At 35.4% G+C, this 20,981-nt stretch overlaps 1 protein-coding gene across 1 annotated transcript; it reads right to left on the bottom strand.

The window, feature by feature from the left end:
- Nucleotides 1-426: 426 nt before the first annotated feature.
- On the bottom strand, nucleotides 427-15,435 carry LOC127104194 (uncharacterized). Its single transcript, XM_051041396.1, has 4 exons — nucleotides 15,224-15,435; nucleotides 14,833-14,894; nucleotides 855-933; nucleotides 427-646 (listed from the first exon to the last, which is right to left on the bottom strand). Exons 1-4 carry the CDS (start codon nucleotides 15,433-15,435, stop codon nucleotides 427-429), a joined length of 573 nt encoding a protein of 190 aa, XP_050897353.1.
- Between the last annotated feature and the right edge of the window lie 5,546 nt (nucleotides 15,436-20,981).

Raw genomic sequence — 20,981 nt, 5'->3', positions numbered from 1 at the left:
TTACACCACTTGGCCATCTATGATTTAAATGATTCATAAAATCAAACTGGTGAATGTATATCTAACATTCCAAGTTTGGTAACTAAATTGGTGAATGAACCAAGGTGTAGGGGTTTGGTGAATAAATAAATAAAAAATCGGATTTCTTGAATAAATAGGCATAAGATGAATTATGTTTTCCTGAAGTTTATCTCTAACCAGATGATAATCTAACTCGATATACTTCGTAAGTTCGTGGAAGATCATATTTGTGGCTATGTGAATAGCACTGAGGTTGTCGTGGAAAATGTTGATATAGGAAAAATGTTGAATTTTTAAGTATTGGAGAAGGTAGAGGAGCCATTGAGCCTCACAGGATGTGTTGGCTAATGCTCTGTATTCAATCTCGAAAGATGATCATGAAATTACATGTTGCTTCTTGCACTTCTAGCTAATAAGAATGCTGCCCATGAAGAATGTAAAACCTGGTGTAGATATCCTTGTGATAGGACATGAGCCCATCTTAGAATCCAAAAATCTTGTCAGTGTCAGTCCAGAATTACTGCGAAAAAACATTCCTAACGTTGGTCCGTTTTTGACATATTTCAGAATCTGCATTGTTGCATGCATGTGTACTGCTATAGGTTTTAACATATATTGGATGAGCCTGCAAACAGAATAAGAAATTTCAGGCCTAGAATGATTTAAATATAATAACTTACCAATTAAACTTCTAAACTATGTTGGGTCAATTAGAGGTTCATCATTCTCAATGTCAAGTTTTTGGCATGGGTCAATTGGAGTTAATAATGGCTTTGCTGCAAGTAGCCATACATGCTGTAGTAAATCTAGAGACTTCAAAACCAAGAAAGTACTTGAGGTTTTCCAAGTCTTTAATACTGAATTTAGCACCCAAAACTGATTTAATGTTGTTTATTTCAGAGATGTTATTTCCTGCAAGAATTAAATCGTCAACATAAACAAGAACAACAATAAAATAAATACTAGAAGTTTTAGTAAACAAAGAATAATTTGATTTAGATTACTTATAACCTAAATCAAAGAGAGTGAAGGTTAATTTTTGGTTTCACTGCCTGCTAGATTGTTTGATTCCATAAATTGACTTGTTTAGTTTACAAACAAGGGTTTTATTAGAAACATTCAGGCCAGGGGGACATTTCATGAAAACTTCCTCATCTAGATCACCATGTAAAAAATATGTATTAATGTCCAATTGGTGTAATAACCAATTTTTAGTGGATGTTATAGAAAAAAGAAGTCTTATTGTAGTCATCTTGATGTCTGGGCTGAATGTTTCTAAATAATCTAGATCTTCTATTTGGTTAAAGCCTTTAGCTACAAGACATGCTTTATACCTTTCAATATTTCCATTAGCTAAAAAATTGGGTTAAAAAACCCATTTGCAACCAATGGCTTTTTTGTTATGAGGAACAAATGTTAAAACCCAAGTGTTAGGGTTAATTGGAGATCAGAGCCCAGTTTGAATAGCTTGAAGCCAATTTGGATCTTTAATAGCAGAAGTTTAATTAGTTGGTTCAATGATAGTAGAACTTTGTAAGTTAAAAAGTTTGTTGTTAGGAGATAAATTATCATAAAAAATATGTTTAGATAAAGGATAGAGACGTGTACCTTTGGGGGAAGTCAGAATACAAGTAGAATTACCTTGTATGAGCCCATAATGGTAGTCTTAAAGATATGTTTGAGGGTTAGAAATTCTGGTGGATTTTTTAAGAGGAAGGATAAGAGTAGGGTGAGGTGATGAGATGGTAGGGTGGTTGGTACTTGTAGGCGGGTAGTAGTGAGGTTAGGATGAGGAATGGTGGAAAGGGGAAGATGTGCAACATTGTTATCAAGAGTGAATTCAGTAGGATGGTGATAAATATGTTAAGATTTATGATTGGGTGATATAAGGGAAGATGGATTCAAAGAAAATAGTATCCCTAGATATAAATATATTTTTGTTGTGAATGTCCTGTAAAATAGAGCCTTTCACACCAATTTTAATGCCTAGGTAAATGCATTTCCTAGACCTGAAATCTAATTTTGTTCGATTCCTTTTAGAACTACATGCAAAATCAAGACAATCAAAGACTTTCATACTAGAATAATTGGGGTGAGTATTAAAAAGATTAAAATAAGGAGAGTAATTCTTAAGTAGTTTAGTAGGAAGCCTATTAATAATGTGGACATCATGAGAAAGGGCATGAGCCCAATTTTTTCGGGAGGTTTGCTTGGAAAAGAAGGGAATGGGTGACACCTAAGAGGTGTTGGTGCTTTGTTTCCACCAAACCGTTTTATTGGGGAGTGTCAGTGCATGAAGTTTGATTTAGGATTCCCTGAGACATGTAAAAATCTTTGAGCATGAAGTCAGGGTTTTTATCAGACCAAATGTTCTTGACATTGGTTTGGTATTGAGTCTGAACATAACTAATAAAATATTTGACGAGAGAAAAGGCCTTAAATTTAAATTTCATAAAAAAGTCCAACATTATCTACTATGGTCATCAGCAATAGTAAGAAAATAACGGAAGCCAAGCATGGAAGGGGTAGACAACTGTGCTGGTGTAAGCCCTAGAGGCCAATACTTTTGGTACTTGTATCGAATTATTTATTAATAATAAAAAGGCTTTTTCTTTATTATGTTTGTTTAATAAAGTCCCTAGAATAGATAGTCCGTTTAATGTATCAAGTGTGACTTAATCATGAGATCACATTAAACATAAGGACATTATTCTTAAAGTATCCGTAGTCGAGCTTTATTGTGAAGTGGGATAACATTAAAGCATTAAGACTATTATGTATATAGACTGATGATCACATCTCATGGATCATGGATAAAGAGTTATCAAGTCTTAAACATAGGTATGAATATTAAGAGTAATATTTATACTGGATTGACCCGCTATGAGAATACTATATAGAATGTTATGCAAAGTGTCATAAGTTATTCTCATGGTGATAATGGTGTATACCACCCTTCGACCTGAAACCACTATGGACCCTAGATGTAGAGTCAAGTGCCTTATTGTTGATCAAACGTTGTCCGTAACTGGATGACCATAAAGACAGTTAATGGGTACTCCACGAAGCATGCTAAGGGACATGAGTGACTTAGATGGAATTTGCCCATCCTGCATAACAGGATAAATGTCTATGGGCCCAATATTGAACTGGACAAGGATGACACGGTCTATGCCTTGTGTTCAATATAGACATAAGGGCAAAAGGGTAATTGTACACATAAGTAGTATCACAAAAGGATTTGTCAGATCACATGACATTTTCGTGTCTTGGGTAGCAGTGATGTGTTGCTAGATACCGCTCACTGTTTATTATGTTAAATACGTGATTTAATAAAATTGCCAATGCCGCGAAAACCTACAAGGTCACACACAAAAAGACGGATTGATGAGAGATAGAGTAACTAAGGAATACTGTAATGTACGGTGCCCTTAAGTGAATTGTAGAACATCATAAGGTAAGATGTACTTAAACAGAATACGAAATATGGTAAGGTACCACGCGCTTAAGTGATTTTGGCATATTATAAGATATGGGTCACATACACTTGAGTGGACTTTTTAGCTTGCAGCCCACACAAGCGGTTCTATAAATAGAACCCTTGTGTAGAAGCATTTGTACAGTTGCAATTTCGTTTCTCTCTCTCTCTCTCTCTCTCTCTCTCTCACTCAAAGTCTTCATTCGTAGCATCTAGCACTGAGATTGAAGAAATCCGTTCGTGTGGACTGAGTAGAGGCGTTGTCACCGTTCAACGTTCGTGATCGCTTCGTAGATCTGCATCAAAGGTTACGATCGCCACAAGAGGTAACAATATTATCACTGATCATGCCCATTCGTAAGGATCATTAAAGGAGAAATTTTAAATTCCGTTGCGTTTTGGATCGCCCTTCTCCTTCAGTAGTATCAGAGCCACTTACGAAACCATGCATCTGATAGCTGATTATTTTCTGTATTTTCTGTATTAATACGATTATAAGACAGAATGAATCAAAGAATAAACGAGTAATTAAATTGAGATCGATCAAGTTATATATATGATATAAGTAATCCTGATGCAAAATACGGTATATATGATATACTGTTTCTGTTTCATTCATTCAAACACTTAATGGTTGTTTTCCTTTGAGCGATCAATGGTCGTTTGCGTCTTGATCCGACATTAGTATGGTGAAGCAATGACGTGTTGATCAATCATACTGAATCAACAATCGAGATGTGTTTGACGGTCTGAAATTGGTGCATTAGGGTTAATGACGGCACAAGGGTTGTGTTGTCAAAGAGTTATGCAATTAGGGTTGTGACTGCGCAAGAGTTGTGCTTTAAAGTATCAAGTGTTGATGCGAAAAACGACGTCGATTTCAAATGAATTGTTCATTAAAAATTTCGGTCAGGGGCGCTGCCCCTTCAACCCTGCAAGGGGCGCTGCCCCCTTTCCCACCGTTTGCTGACCGGGCAGCGGAACCCCCGTTCCCGCTGACCGGGCAGCGAATCCTCGGCTAACTCTGCGTAGTGTGATTGGTCACCGAAATTTAATTTGGTTTTAATTAATTAAAAGAATTAAAATTAATAATAATAATGTGTTTATTATTATTGTCTTGTGGTGATCGGTTATGGCCTTAGTTTTCCTTTATTTTGTTTTGGGTTTTAAAATACGACCTGCGTGTCATGCCTCTCTTTTAATCTCTTAATGTAACTTCTTTTCTCATCTCACTCCCTCGTATGTAAAACGAGTTTCTTTTATGTAATGTAATGTTATGAAGAAAGAGAAGAATTCAATATCAAAGGAGGACAACCTTGAAGATCTTGCTTGGAGAAGCTTAGATCGTTATTAGGTTAGCTTAGGTTTTCTCATTGGCTTGGGAGAACAATTGCGCTAGGGGCCATAACTGTTTCATTATGTATGTATGTTGATGCATGTGAATGTATGTTGATGCATGTGAGAGACGATTTATATGATAAATAAGCCGGTGAGATCAGAATAATTGCAAATTCCCTCAAATTAAATATTAAGTTTATGCTTTCCAAGTTTTAACACTTATCAAGACTAGTATCAGATAATGTAGGTTTCGCCTACGCGAGGTGCATGTTCTATATTAGTAAGGTGCGATGGGATAATTGTAATATCCAATTGTTAAAACAATGGGTCAAACTTAACTAAACAAATTATAATAAGATTATATATGTTTAGAAGCAAGAGTTGGAAATGATCCATGTGATGGATTGGAATAAGGAGTTATTCACCCAACTAAAATATTCGAGAGTTGTATTAGATACAATTGGAAGGAGTTCCTACCTAAATAACCTAGTTTTGTGTAATCCGCCTACGCAGACTTAAAACAAAGTGAAATATGGATCTCGACCCACTAGAAAATCTTCCAACGGGATTTTCCGAATCAAATGGTGAGGGTGATTTATTTTGAGTAAAATAGTGGGAGCATATTTAATTAAAGGCCTAATTAAATATGTTATTGATACTTATATTTTCATTATTTTTATGTAGATTACCATGACAACAAACACCTCTAACAACATTTTACGATCAATCCTTGACAAGGAAAAATTGTCTGGGACAAATTTTCTGGATTAGCACCGAAATCTGAGGATTGTCCTCAAACATGATAGAAAGCTGTATGTCTTAGAGAAACCTGTTCCTGAAGAGGAACCTCCTAGTTCTGCACCTAAGGCAGAAAGAGATGCTTATAAGAAGCATGTCGATGATGCCAATGAAACTGCTTGTCTCATGCTAGCTACCATGAACTCAGAGTTGCAAAAGCAACATGAGAACATGGCAGCGTTCGATATGATCGAACACCTGAAGATGCTCTATCAAGAGCAAGCAAGGCATGAAAGGTTTGAAGTTTCAAAAACCCTTTTTCAAGGCAAGTCAGCTGAGGGTGCCCCTGTAGGTCCCCATGTGCTCAAGATGATTGGGTATGTGTAAAACCTTGAGAGGTTAGGTTTTCCCCTCGGAAAGGAACTTGCGACTGATTTGATCTTGCAATCGTTTCCAGATAGATTCAGTCAATTTGTCCTAAATTTCAATATGAATGATATGGACAAATCTCTTCCTGAACTGCTAGCCATGTTAAGAACTGTTGAGCAGAATCTGAAGTCAAAAGGGAAGTCCATTCTATTGATCTGAAATGGAAAGAGACAGAACAAAAGGCCCACCAAGCAGGGTGATAAAGGGAAAGGCAAGGAAGTTGCAAAACCCAAATCCACTATTGCTGCTTTGAAGCATAGTGGAGGCATAGCAAAGGAAGGCACCTGCTTCCATTGTGGTAAGACCGGACACTGGAAGAGAAACTGCCCAAAGTACCTGGAAGATAAGAAGAATGAAGTAGAGACTTCAACTTCAGGTATTTTTGTTATTGAAATTAATTTATCTACTTTTGCATCATGGGTATTAGATACTGGATGCAGTTCTCACATTTGTACCAATGTGCATGGGCTAAAAAGGAGTAGAGATTTGGCAAAAGGTGAAGTTGACCTACGAGTTGGCAATGGAGCAAAGGTTGATGCTTTAGCCGTAGGAACTTATGTATTGACTTTACCTAGTGGTTTAATAATTCAGTTAGAGAACTGTTATTATGTACCTGCAATTAGCAGGAATATTATTTCCGTTTCTTGTTTGGACAAGTTTGGTTTTTCATTTATAATAAAGAACAGTTGTTGCTCAATTTATTTGAATGATATATTCTATGCTACTGCATAAATGACCAATGGACTATATGTCCTTGATCTTGAAATGCCTATTTATAACATTAATACTAAAAGGATGAAACCTAATGAGTTAAATCCAACTTACCTTTGGCATTATCGATTAGGCCACATAAATGAGAAACGCACTTCCAAACTCCATAAAGATGGACTCTTGGACTCTTTTGATTATGAATCATATGAGACATGCAAATCTTGTTTAATTGGAAAGATGACAAAGTCTCCATTCACAGGAAAAGGTGAAAGAGCTAATGATCTTTTGGCCCTCATACATACTGATGTATGTGGACCACTGAACATACCGGCCAGAGGAGGTTTTCAGTACTTCATCACATTTACTGATGATTTCAGTAGATATGGTTATGTGTATTTAATGAAACACAAATCAGAGTCCTTTGAAAAGTTCAAGGAATTCAAGAATGAAGTACAAAACTAACTAGGTAAGAATATTAAAACTCTTCGATCAGATTGAGGTGGTGAGTATTTAAGCCTAGAGTTTGATGACCATCTGAAAGAGTGTGGGATCCTATCCCAACTTACTCCTCCTGGAACACCCCAATGGAATGGTGTATCTGAGAGAAGAAATCGAACCCTATTACACATGGTCCGATCCATGATGAGTCACGCCGATCTTCCAAACTCCTTTTGGGGACATGCACTATTGACAGCAGCTTACACACTTAACCGTGTTCCATCCAAAAAGGTTGAGAAGACACCATATGAGATATGGAGTGGTAAGAAACCACATATGTCTTACATGAAGATTTGGGGTTGCGAAGTTTATGTGAAACGACAAATTTCAATTAAGCTTGAGCCCAAATCTGACAAATGCTTATTTATGGGGTATCCTAAAGAAACAAGAGGGTATTACTTCTACAATCGTTCTGAGGGCAAAGTGTTTGCCGCTCGAACTGGAGTTTTCCTAGAAAGGATTTTATTCCCAAAGGAATCAGTAGGAGGAAAGTGGAGCTTGAAGAAATTCAAGAATCACAAAGCATCGATGCACCTATGGAGGAATTAGAGCAGGAAACACAAGTAATTGTGGAAGAGCAACCTGCTCAAGTAGAACAAGACCAGCGTAGGTTAAGCAGGATACGTCACCAACCTGAGAGATATGGATATCTCATAACTGATCAAGGTGATGTATTACTCATGGATCAAGATGAGCCTGTGACCTACCAAGAGGCCATAACTGGTCCCGAGTTTGAGAAGTGGCTAGAAGCCATGAAATCTAAAATGGATTCTATGTACACAAACCAAGTTTGGACCTTGGTAGAGCCTCTTGTAGGAGTTAACCCTATAGGATGCAAGCGGGTCTTCAAAAATAAGACTGACATGGATGGTAAGGTGCATACCTATAAGGCAAGACTGGTTGAAAAAGTATATAAACAAATTCATGGGGTTGACTATGATGAAACCTTTTCACCAGTTGCAATGCTTAAATCTGCTCGGATTTTACTTGCTATCGTTGCATATCATGATTATGAAATATGGCAGATGGATGTCAAAACTGCTTTCCTTAATGGGAATCTTCTTGAGGATGTGTACATGACACAACCTGAAGGATTTGACATACCAGAAGAAGCCCAAAAGATATGTAAGTTACAAAGATCAATCTATGGATTGAAGCAAGCTTCCAGAAGCTGGAATCTTCGTTTTGATGAAACAGTAAAACAATATGGATTCATCAAGAACGAAGATGAGCCTTGTGTCTACAAGAAGGTTAATGGGAGCATGATCGTTTTTCTGGTATTATATGTAGATGACATATTACTCATTGGAAACGATGTCCCTACCCTGCAACAAGTAAAGTCTTGGTTGGGGAAATGCTTTTCTATGAAGGACCTAGGTGAAGCAGCCTATATACTAGGAATCCGAATCTATAGAGATAGATCATAAAAACTGCTTGGCCTAAGTCAGAGTACGTACATAGACAAAGTGTTGAGACGCTTTAATATGCATGATTCCAAGAAAGGATTCATACCTATGCAACATGGCCTATGTCTATCAAAAACATAATCCCCTTCAACTAAGGAAGAAAGGGATCGCATGAATAAGATTCCATATGCATATACAATAGGATCTATCATGTATGCCATGTTATGTACTCGACCAAATGTCGCGTATGCTTTGAGTGCAACGAGTAGGTACCAATCTGCTCCTGGTGATGCTCATTGGGTAGCTGTCAAGAATATCCTTAAGTATTTGAGAAGGACTAAGGACTCATTCTTGATATATGGAGGTCAGGAAGAGCTGGCTGTAATTGGATACACCGATGCTAGTTTCCAGACAGATAAGGATGACTTTATATCGCAATCTGGTTATGTGTTTTGCTTAAACAGTGGCGCTGTGAGCTGGAAAAGTTTAAAGCAAGACACAGTTGCTGATTCTACAACCGAGGCCGAGTATATTGCTGCCTCAAGTGCAGCAAAGGAAGCTGTTTGGATCAAAAAGTTCATCAGTGAACTTGACATAGTTCCTAGAATTATGGATCCCATTGGTCTTTATTGTGATAACAATGGTGCTATCGCACAAGCTAAGGAGCCTAGATCTCACCAACGATCTAAACACATACTTAGGCGTTATCACCTCATTCGAGACATAATAGATAGAGGAGATGTGAAAATATGCAGAGTACCTACATTTGACAATATTGCTGACCCACTGACAAAGCCTCTTGCGCAGCAGAAGCATGATGGCCATACTAGATCTATGGGCATTAGGGGTATGCCTGATTGGCTCTAGTGCTAGTGAGAGATTGTTGGTGTAAGCCCTAGAGGCCAATACTTTTGGTACTTGTATCGAATTATTTATTAATAATAAAAAGGATTTTTCTTTATTATGTTTGTTTAATAAAGTCCCTAGAATAGATAGTCCGTTTAATGTATCAAGTGTGACTTAATCATGAGATCACATTAAACATAAGGACATTATTCTTAAAGTATCTGTAGTCGAGCTTTAATGTGAAGTGGGATAACATTAAAACATTAAGACTATTATGTATATAGACTGATGATCACATCTCATGCATCATGGATAAGGAGTTATCAAGTCTTAAACATAGGTATGAATATTAAGAGTAATATTTATACTGGATTGACCCGCTATGAGAATACTATATAGAATGTTATGCAAAGTGTCATAAGTTATTCTCATGGTGATAATGGTGTATACCACCCTTCGACCTGAAACCACTATGGACCCTAGATGTAGAGTTGAGTGCCTTATTGTTGATCAAACATTGTCCGTAACTGGATGACCATAAAGACAATTGATGGGTACTCCACGAAGCATGCTAAGGGACATGAGTGACTTAGATGGAATTTGCCCATCCTGCGTAACAGAATAAATGTCTATGGGCCCAATATTGAACTGGACAAGGATGACACGGTCTATGCCTTGTGTTCAATATAGACATAAGGGAAAAAGGGTAATTGTACACATAAGTATTATCACAAAAGGATTTGTCAGATCACATGACATTTTCGTGTCTTGGGTAGCAGTGATGTGTTGCTAGATACCGCTCACTGTTTATTATGTTAAATACGTGATTTAATATAATTGCCAATGCCGCAAAAACCTACAGGGTCACACACAAAAGGACGGATTGATGAGAGATAAAGTAACTAAGGAATACCGTAATGTACGGTGCCCTTAAGTGAATTGTAGAACATCGTAAGGTACGGTGTACTTAAACAGAATATGAAATATGGTAAGGTACCACGCGCTTAAGTGATTTTGGCATATTATAAGATATGGGCCACATACACTTGAGTGGATTTTTTAGCTTGCAACCCACAGAAGTGGTTCTATAAATAGAACCCTTGTGTAGAAGCATTTGTACAGTTGCAATTTCGTTTCTCTCTCTCTCTCTCTCACACACTCAAAGCCTTCATTCGTAGCAGCTAGCAATGAGATTGAAGGAATCCGTTCGTGTGGACTGAGTAGAGGCGTTGTCACTGTTCAACGTTCGCGATCGCTCCGTAGATCTGCATCAAAGGTTACAATCGCCACAAGAGGTAACGATTCTATCACTGATCATTCCCATTCGTAAGGATCATTAAAGGAGAAATTTTAAATTCCGTTGCGTTTTGGATCGCCCTTCTCCTTCAAACTGACCCTGAATATCCATGTGGACCAAATCAAAACATTTGGTAAAACAATTTTTACTATTATTAAAAGGAAGCCACCTATGTTTAGCATACAAACAAACATCACAAGGAGTAAAAGTACAAGTTAAATGTGACATAGGTAATTTTTTATTTATTTGAACAAGATTATCATGTGAATGATGGCCAAGTTTATTGTGCAACATATTACAAGAATCGACAAGAATAGAACTATAATGAAAAACAAAGTTATTAATGAGGCGATAATGTTTAGGGTTGAGGGGAGTAAGGATGTATAATCCTTGGTGCAACTTAGTTGAACAAATCTTCATCAGGGCATGGTTGCCATGTATAATACATTCAGAAGCATGAAAGATTAAATGGCATCCTAGGGAACTAGTAAGTCTAGGGACAAATATAATGTTGGAAATTAATTCAGGAATGAAAAAACACATTATTTAGATAAAAATCGGGTGTGAACATTATTGTTGCATAGAAAGAAGTGGAAATGATGGCTCCATTTGAAAGCTGATTTTTAATCGGGTGAATCTCAATTAAATTGGTAAATAAGGATCTGGAGTGGCACACATGATTTGTGGCCTGGAATCAAGAATCCAATGAAAGATATGATGAATAACTAAAGATTATAGAGAAATAAAAGTACCTGTTGGAATGTGGAAAGTAGAGTTGAGCTGATGAACATTTGACTGTTGTGCAATGGTAGCTTGATGAAGGATGGATAAAATGGCCTTTTGTTACTCTGGTGTAAATCTTGAAACCTCATTATATTATGACATTTCATAAACACTTGATTATTATGGAGGATCCCGATCAGATTCTTCATTAAAGACTTGAGCAATGCTAGGTTTCTTCAAATATGGAGGAAGCCTATGCTTTTTGTAACAAACCTCAACCGTGTGACCCTGATTTTTACAGAAGGAGCAAATCTTGAATCCTTTTCCATGCCCTTGAGTAAAGCTTTTTGACCAGTTCTTATTGCTGCGTCCTTTGAAAACAAATTTGTTGAATTGTGCAATCAAATGATCTTCAGCTAAAGATGTAAGGTGTTAACGTTCTTATTGTATCAAAGGAGAACAAAAAACCTTGTTTATCAGTGGTAATGGTTACATAAGTATAATTTAGGAACAAACAAGAGCGTATTGCTTATTCAGAACTTTGAGAAATCAGATAACATGATCACACTCACGATAGTACTTGATGATGGATGTGAGTTGACAAGTGCAAGTAATCGGACAAGTTCAAGATGGGAGAGGACGAAAGTTGTCAAATTCTTGCCATAAACACTTGAGAGAGGTGAAATACTGGGTAATAGTTTGTTCGCCTTGCTTCAATGAATATATTTCTTCCTACAAATCTGAAATTTGAAAAATCTCTCCTTGATGATATTGATCACGAAGCTCCTTCAAAATTTCTTGAGTTGTATCCACCCATAAGATACTTTGAGATGTATTAGCTTCAATAGAATTAGTTATCTAAGCCATAACCATAGTATTGCACTTATCCCATGCTAAAGATGATCGATCAGTGGAAGGGGGTGAATTAGGGTTCCATCGATGAACCCTAATTTATTTTTAGAACAAAGAGAAACCTTTACTGATCGGGACCAAGAATGATAATTGAGGTTGTTTAGGGAGGGAGTGACAATGGCAAGGTCGAGATTATCCATTGGGTGTATGAAACAAATATCAAGCATATCGATTTGATCAGATCTGTTAGGGTTTGTGTTGGATGTGGTGGAATCTTGCTTTGTGAGAGAATTTATGGATGGAGGTTTTGGTGGGGTTTCGTCATTAACAAAGCCTTCGACGACAACCGTTGGATATACGGAGATTTCACAGAAAAGAGAAAAATTTGGGATGATAAAAAAGAAAGAGAGAGAACTAAGAAAGAGAAAAAAATGGGAACGAAAGATACGTAAAAAAGTTGATAGAAATGAAAAAAAGATAAGGGAAAATCTTGGGGACACAAGAAAATTATACACGTGTTACTGGGATAGAGGAAAAGATCAGAGCAATAAATTTTCCTGATACCATGTTAAAACTATTGTAGTGAAAAACATATATACATGTTTTAGCCATAACACCACACTTTATCATGATGATAAAAGCAAAAGACAAAAAAAAAGAAATTAGAACTTTTTGTATTCCATACTTTTTAGTATAGAGTTACAAGAGAAGACTGAGATTATAAATAGGCCCAAAACCAAAAAAGAAGAAGATCTGTTAGAGTCAATTTCTCTAACAAACTTAAAATTGTAAAAATCCTAAATAAAATAAAATAAAACAGATATTGGAAAAATAATTTAAAACATAACAAATCAAAAATTAAAAATTAAAACAAACAAAAATTAAATAACGAAATATCAAATATGGAAGGTAATAACATACCCTAATTGAATCTGGATGAAGATGAGAAAAGAATGTGAAAAGTCAGAAAAGAAATGGAAGAAGGTTGAAAAGGTGAGAGAAGAAGGTTCAAAGTAAGAAGGAAGAAGGTTGAAAATGAGCGAAAATGGTTTCTGATAACGTGAGGGGAAGAGATTTGTGGGTATTAAATAGACACGCTAGAGGCGTTAAAATCACGTCGCAAATTAAAAGTAACACTTATGTTGCGATGTGATTAACACGTCAGTAAATCTGCAACGTCAGAATGATAAAATTAATAATAGGAATTATTATTATTATAATTAATAATAGGAATTATTATTATTATTGATTTGTATTATTATGTTACTATTTAGAAAAATAAGATATAAATGTTGAATTTATTAGTAATTAATATTTTTTTAAATAACCACTATTTTCAAATTAAATATTAAAATAACCATATTTTTAAACTATTTACCAAACTAACTACTTTTCAAACAAAAAAAATTATACGACAAGAGCAGGCACCACTACCTATGGCGTATGAATGCTTTTTTGCACTAAGGCGCCATTGCCTATGGCGCATGCATGCAAAAGGCTAATATTTGATATATGCGCCACTCCTCCTGGCGCCACTGCATATTGCTTTTTACCAATATTGCATGCATGCGTCACTCCTCCTGGCGCATGTTCAATAGCCTTTTGCATGCATGTGTCACTCCCCTGGCGCCTCCCCTTAATAAATAATTAAAAAAAAACAAAGAACACACCATTGGCAGTGGCACATACTCTTATTGCATCATGTGCATGCATGCCCCACTAGGGTTGGTGCCTTAGTGAAAAATAGCATGCATGCACCATAGGCAGTGGTGCATGCTCTTGTCGTGTAATGTTTTTTATGTTTGAAAAATGGTTAGTTTGGTAAATATTTTGAAAATTTGGTTATTGTGGTATTTAATTTGAAAATAGTGGTTATTTTATAAACAAATTCAATAATTGAAATATTAAGGGTTAGTGGAAAGTTAATGGGAGTAAAGGGGGAAGTTGGAAAATCATGGAAAGTCAAGGGTTGAATAGAAGATGAAAAATTATTAAGGGAGTTAAATAATGTTGGTGTGCAAGATGAAGAAGATGAAGATGAAGGAAGAGAGAGAAGAGAGAATAACAAACTTCCACTACTATTCCACTAACAGTTACACACACACACACACTGCATAATAATACTCAATGGCTACAACTGTTGACATCTACAATACTATATGTACACAAATAATAATGTCATGTATGCGAAATACTAAAATACTGAATTACCCTTCAATACAATTCCTTAATTCAAGATTTAACTAGTCAAAACTAATAACACCAATTCCATCCCTTAAGTGGAGAAATTGATCAGTCTTGATAGCTTTCGTCAGAACATCTGCTAGCTACTTCTAGGTGCTACAGTGTATAACTTCTAGCGCTCCATTATGAACCAGACTTCTCAGAAAATGAAATGTAATCTCAATATTCTTGCTTCTCTCATGTAGCATTGGGTTCTTGGCAAGATTAGTTGTAGACTTATTGTCAATCATCAACTTCAGAGGCTTATTTACCTTGATCTTCAGATCCTGTAGTAAATTCTGAAGCTAAATAGCTTGACATGCATCCATAACACCTGCAATATATTTAGCTTCACAGTTTGATAAAGCAACAACTGGTTGCTTCTTGGAACACCAAGAAATAGGACCTCCGAGATATTTAAACAAATAACTAGAAGTACTTCTTATGTCAACTTTGTCTCCACATCAATCAGAGTCTGAGTAACACATTAACTTTGAATTAGTCTTCTCTCTAGAAGGGAACAAAACTCCATACTTCAGAGTCCCCTTTATATATCTTAGAATCCTAACAGCAACTTGGTAATATGACAACTTTGGTTTACTCATGAACCTCATAACCATTCTAACTTCATAGCAAATTTTAGGTCTGGTATTACACAATTACCTTAGAGAGCCAACCAATTGCTTGAAAGTTAGGGCATCTACATCATCACCTTCAGAATCAGAATCCAATTTGTGATTTATTTCTAATGGTGTGACAATAGCCTTACGACTCAGCAGGTCAAATCTCTTGAGAAGCTCAAGTTCATATTTCAGCTGATCCAAAATGATACCCTTCTTAGAGTACATAAACTCCATCCCTAGGAAAAATGCCATTTTTCCTAGATCAGTCATCTCAAACTCATTCATCAACACCTTTTAGAACTTATCTACCTCATGTTCATAACTCCCTATTAATAATATGTCATCAACATAGAGACACACCAGAATCATATTTCCTTCAGAAGTATGTTGAACATAAACGTCATGCTCCATCTCACACTTTTTCTGAATCCTTGGAGCTTGAAAAATGAATCAATCTTCAGATTCTAAGGCCGAGAAGCTTGTTTCAGTCCATACAAGTCTTTATGCAACTTGTACATCATCCCTTCCTGATTCTTTTTCTCAAATCCAGGAGGTTGTGACACATATACCTCTTCTTACAATAGATTTTTCAAAAATGTAGAATTCATTTCTAAATACATTAGAGGCCAATTCCTGTTAGTAGCTATCATAATCACCAATTTGATTGTCTCATGTCTCGCTACAGGAGAAAACACTTCAAAGTAATCTAACACGAGTTTCTATAGGAAACCTCTTGCTACTAACCTTGCTTTGGTTTGACAATTGATTTATCTATATTTAGTTTCTCCTTGAAAACCCATCTAATGCTGATGGATTTCTTGTTCTTTGTAAGCTTAGTCAACACCCAACATGGCTTTCAACCACATTTTCTTCTTGAGTGCTTCTTCAACAATGACTAGTTCAGAGTCTACTAACATGGCACACTGAATGACTTCTCCCTCAGAGTCTACTTTAGTATCTTGTAACATGTAAAACTATGCAAATCTCCTTGGAATATTTCTGATTCTTTATGGCCTCTGAACTTGTTCAAAATCTTCTTTGGATGCTGGAACAATATCAAATGTTGGAACCCAAAAAGTACCACCTTCAGAGGCATGACCACCTTCAGAGTCTGGAATATTCCCAGAGTATGGATCTCCACCAGAGTCTGAATCACCATCAGAATATGGATCAAAATCAGATTCACCTTCAGAGTCAGACTCGCCTTTAGAGTCAGACACACCTTCAAAGTCACCTTCAGAATCATTTTCTGATTTTAACTCATCTTCAAAACCTTATGATTCTTAAGTATCTTCAAAGGTAACTCTACACCAGATTCGGATTGAGATTTACTCCAATCCCACACTTCTGGTTCTTTCATAATAACATCTCTGTTGAATTCAACCTTGTTAGTGACAAGACAATATAGCTTATAAGCACATGTAACGTGGTACCCTACAAGCAACATAACTCTGATTTTGTCATCCAACTTCTTTCTCTTAGCATTTATAACATGTTTGTAACAAATAGAACCAAACACCTTCAAATGGCTCAAACTTTTCTTATCTCCAATCCACTTCTCTAAAGGAACAATTTCCTATAGCTTCTTGGTTGGACACCTGTTGAGCACATATGATGCAGTGGAAACAACTTTTCCTCACAAGGTGTGAGGTACTTTCATAGCCTTCAGCATGCTCCTTGTCATATCAAGCAAAGTTGGGTTTATTCTTTCAACAAGACCATTCCATTGAGGAGTGCACGGAGCAGTCACCTCATGCTCAATTCCATTCTCCCTACAAAACTTTTTGAACTTTGTAGAGTTATACTCACCTCCACCATCAGTTCTGAGAATTTTCAGCTTCTGACCATACTGATTCCCATCCTGGATTCCAGATTTCTTAAATTCAGAAAACACCTCATGTTTGAACTTTATAAGGGATACCCATGTCATCCATGTGAACACATTAATAAAAGACATAAAATATTTATTCCCTTCAGGTGAAGGTACTGGAAATTGTCCACACCCAAAGCATGCTTTGCTCTTAGAGGTATTTCAGATGAAAATGGCAGTCTTGGTTACTTCCCTCTCATGCACAAGCTTCTTAATTGCAGGAACTCCATGTACCAACTTCTTTGAATTCAGATTCCTTAAGCTTCTGAAGTTCAGATGACCAAATCTTTTGTGCTATGACTCAACTTCCTTTACAACACTTGTTGCACTAGAACATATAAAGTCTACAGTTTTAACATTCACTTTGAATGTTCTATTCCTTCCCTGTTCTGACTTCATAATCAGCTTCTGGTTACAGTCATACAACTTCGAAAGATTTTCCTTCATGGTAACTGAAAATCCTTTCTCAATTAATTGACTTACACTCATCAAATTGCTTTTATTGCCAGAAACATACTGTCATACCCCAATTTTGTCCGGCCATTTGTGGTTTACCCATGAGATCTCTTTGTTTCAAAGGCCTATTTGCATAAGTGTATCCATAATCTAAAATATGGTTTGAATCTTTTTACATTACTAATCCAAAACTTATTTTTTTTTAGTAAGTATTAAGAGCCATGTTATTATTTCTATGATCACTATTTACTAGTCCATTTACATGTCCCAAGTATTTATACCAAGTTCTAAGTTCTTCATGGGTTCCCAAATTAAATTTGCATTTTTTAGAAACATGTATGTGTTTTTTTATAAATAAAAGTCCCATATTTAGATTTTTGTATTTAAAAATAGAATTGTGTTTTTTTTAATTAAAAGTCCCATGTTTAGATTTTTGTATTTAAAAATAGAATTGTGTTTTTTTTAATTAAAAGTCCCATGTTTAGATTTTTATATTTAAAATAGAATTGTGTTGTTTTTAAATTAAAAAAAAGTTCCATAATTAGATTTTTTTATTTAAAATAGAATTGTGTTGTTTTTTTTTAAATTAAAAGTCCCACATTTAGATTTTTGTGTTTAAATTAGAATTGTGTTTTGTAAAAAAAAATTAAATTACTATACTTAGTTTTTGTGTTTAAGATTAGAATATGTTGTTTTTAAAATTAAGTCATTTTACTTAAGTAAGAAATATGTTGTTTTTAAAATTAAGTCATTATACTTAAGTTAGAAATTTGTTGTTTTTAAAAGTTGAAATTGATTAGCATAAATAAATATTGAGTTAAATTTTGAAAGATTAAAAGGTAATTACATAATTAAAATTTAATTCAATAAGTCCCAAATAATCCAAACACACATTTTGTCTAAAAAACTAAACTAAGTAATTAAAGTGAAAAAAATTGCTACAGATGGAAATGGGTCCCTAATGACCAAAACCAAGCAATTAGGATGAAATCACTTTGGACTTAGTCATGAAAACAGGTTGTCTTGAAGCTTGGAACAGCCACCTTCCATTCCAGCAGGTCATCTCAGAGTTGTAATCTACAGAGAACAAAAATAGCTTATTTTAAAAAGCACCTTTTAGAAGCGCTTAAGAAACTGCAAAACAACAAAATAAATCACTCAGATTAAAGCTTTACCCAGAAAATTAACCTAAACATCCAAAAAGCATGTCCAAATTGATCTAAAACAGGAACAAACTAAATCCCACATAATCTAGAGATGAGAAAATCGAAAAAGGGGAAGTTTTTTCTAAGATTTAGAATTCTTCATAAACATAGAGAGGTTAACAGAAAAAGACAGTAAGAAATTTCTTCTAAAAAACCTAAACCACAACAACAACACAGAGGCACTTTTTTTTTTCTAAACCAGAACGGCACGGCAAGAACAATAGCATATGCACAGCAAGAGATTTCTTCTAAAAACCTAGAACACACATCAAGAACAACATAACAATATTTCATAAAAAACCCCTTTCCAACACCGTTACTCTGCTGAAATTTCACTCACACCCAAGCACCAAAGCTCGATACTCCCGAAGCTTACTCTGAGTTGATCACCAGAACTTTGAGAAACTGAGCTAAGCCACTACCAAGTAAAGTTACACCCAAAAATCAGTGAAGAAGAACGAAGAGAGGCGGAGAAGGAAACGGAATGAAGCTTACCGTGGACCAGGAGAAGATTTTGCTCGAAGAATCATCAGAGTTCGAATAGACGAAGGTATTTCGACTTCCACCATAATGCATAATGACTTGATAACTGTTGAATGAGTAAGCTTGTTTCGATTACTGCTTTGAATATACCATCGGAGCTCCTTGCATTTCATATTTCTCCATTTGTGTGTGATCTGGTTTGAATGTTAGGTTTTTAATTTGAGAAATTTAGGGATTTAGGGTATGGCCGAGGGTTGTGTATGCGTGTTCAGTTTTGATGCTCATAGGGGAGTTAGACTGTTTTTCTTCTGGGATCTGGGTGTTTTTGAACACTGAACTTCATGAGCGATGAACATCATAAAAAGGCACTGTGAGCTCGTACTAGGGGATTAGAGGAAATCATTCATTTTTTGTGTGTGTTCTTTGAGAATCGTTGAAATAGAGGATTTGGATTTTTGGATTTAAACTTCTATTTTGCAAATGACTGATAACGTGTGGTGATAGGAAGTTAAAGGAAATAATAAATTATTGCTAAATATGGTCGATACATGTTCCCAAGTAGTAGCTGGTTACTTCCTATTATTTTTTTTCTTTATTAGTCATTATTATTAAGCATTAAAAGGTCATTCAATTTGAAATGGATCAAGTACCGGTTAATATATTCATGTGCCGTTTAGAATTGTTGTAGCTTTGTTTTTATTCTTAATGACATTAATAGCCTTTTAATTCTATGTGCCTAATTTCTATTTCTTGTATTATAATATCTTTTCTCCTTTTAACATATTTTGGTTTTGGAATTAATTGAAGAAAACCATTCACTCTCCCCCCTCCCGTCTGCCTTCCGACCTTACACGTATTTCATTAGCTGACACCCCCTTTACTTCATAGCCATTTTCAAATGGGCCAACTAAGTGGGCTCACCTTTCTATTATTATCAGCACCCCCAGCGCATAACAGTACTAAGTGGGCTTTTTGCTTTTAGAAGCCCACTCAGTCTTGACAACCAAACATCCTTTTTGTTCTAATCTCCCATTTCATTAATCAATTAAAACATGATTAAATTGATTAAACTTGTTAATTGAGGTAATTGTTTTTTAATTTATTAATTAATTTTGTTTATTAACTTTTGATAAATTTAAACTAATTAAATGAAAAGGAGAATAATGAGCCTCCAACTAATCCCACAAGTTCAAATCCAAACCTCTCTTTATTAATATATTTTCTAAAAATTATTTCAATAAATCTTTAAATGAAAAGGAGAATAATGAGCCTCCGCTTTATTATCTCTCGATCATTCGGATAATTGGCGTTCGCCACATTGCTCGAATTTTCGTCATTTAATTAAAACACCAAACCACAATATTCAAGTTATTTCTTTCTAATTAATATAATTTCTAAAATATTCTAGATTCTAAATTTCCGATAATAAAAGGATGGGAGGCGTTCGCCTCATTATCCTCCGATTATTCGAATAATTGGCGTATGCCACATTGCTCGAGTTTTCGTCATCAAATTAAAAACACAATCGAATAAATTCAAATCAAATCTTAGATCAAATCCAATTTCAAAATCAACTTTATAACTTAAACTTCAATCAATTAAGAATGGGAGGCGTTCACCTCACCATCCTTTGATTATTTGAATAATTGGCGTACACCACATTGCTCAAATCATCGACTTTTCCAAACCTACCAATTCAAAATTCAAACTATTTTCGTAAATCAAATACGACATCTAAAAACATACTTTTTATAAATTAAACTTCGGATGATAAAAGATGGGAG

Source organism: Lathyrus oleraceus, chromosome 7 (assembly GCF_024323335.1).
Source record: "Lathyrus oleraceus cultivar Zhongwan6 chromosome 7, CAAS_Psat_ZW6_1.0, whole genome shotgun sequence".
Classification (NCBI taxonomy): Eukaryota; Viridiplantae; Streptophyta; class Magnoliopsida; order Fabales; family Fabaceae; genus Lathyrus; species Lathyrus oleraceus.
The sequence above is the reverse complement of the archived record's forward strand: the minus strand, read 5'-3'. Positions and strand labels throughout refer to the sequence as shown.

Excerpts from the sequence above, each read along its gene's own strand:
- LOC127104194 (XM_051041396.1), bottom strand. The coding sequence starts at position 15,435 with ATGGCATTTTTCCTAGGGATGGAGTTTATGTACTCTAAGAAGGGTATC. Across the intron at positions 14,895-15,223 it reads CAATTGGTTGGCTCTCTAAG|GTGTTATGGATGCATGTCAA; the intron begins GTAATTGTGTAA and ends AATATATTGCAG. Across the intron at positions 934-14,832 it reads TACAGGATCTGAAGATCAAG|GAAATAACATCTCTGAAATA; the intron begins GTAAATAAGCCT and ends TAATTCTTGCAG.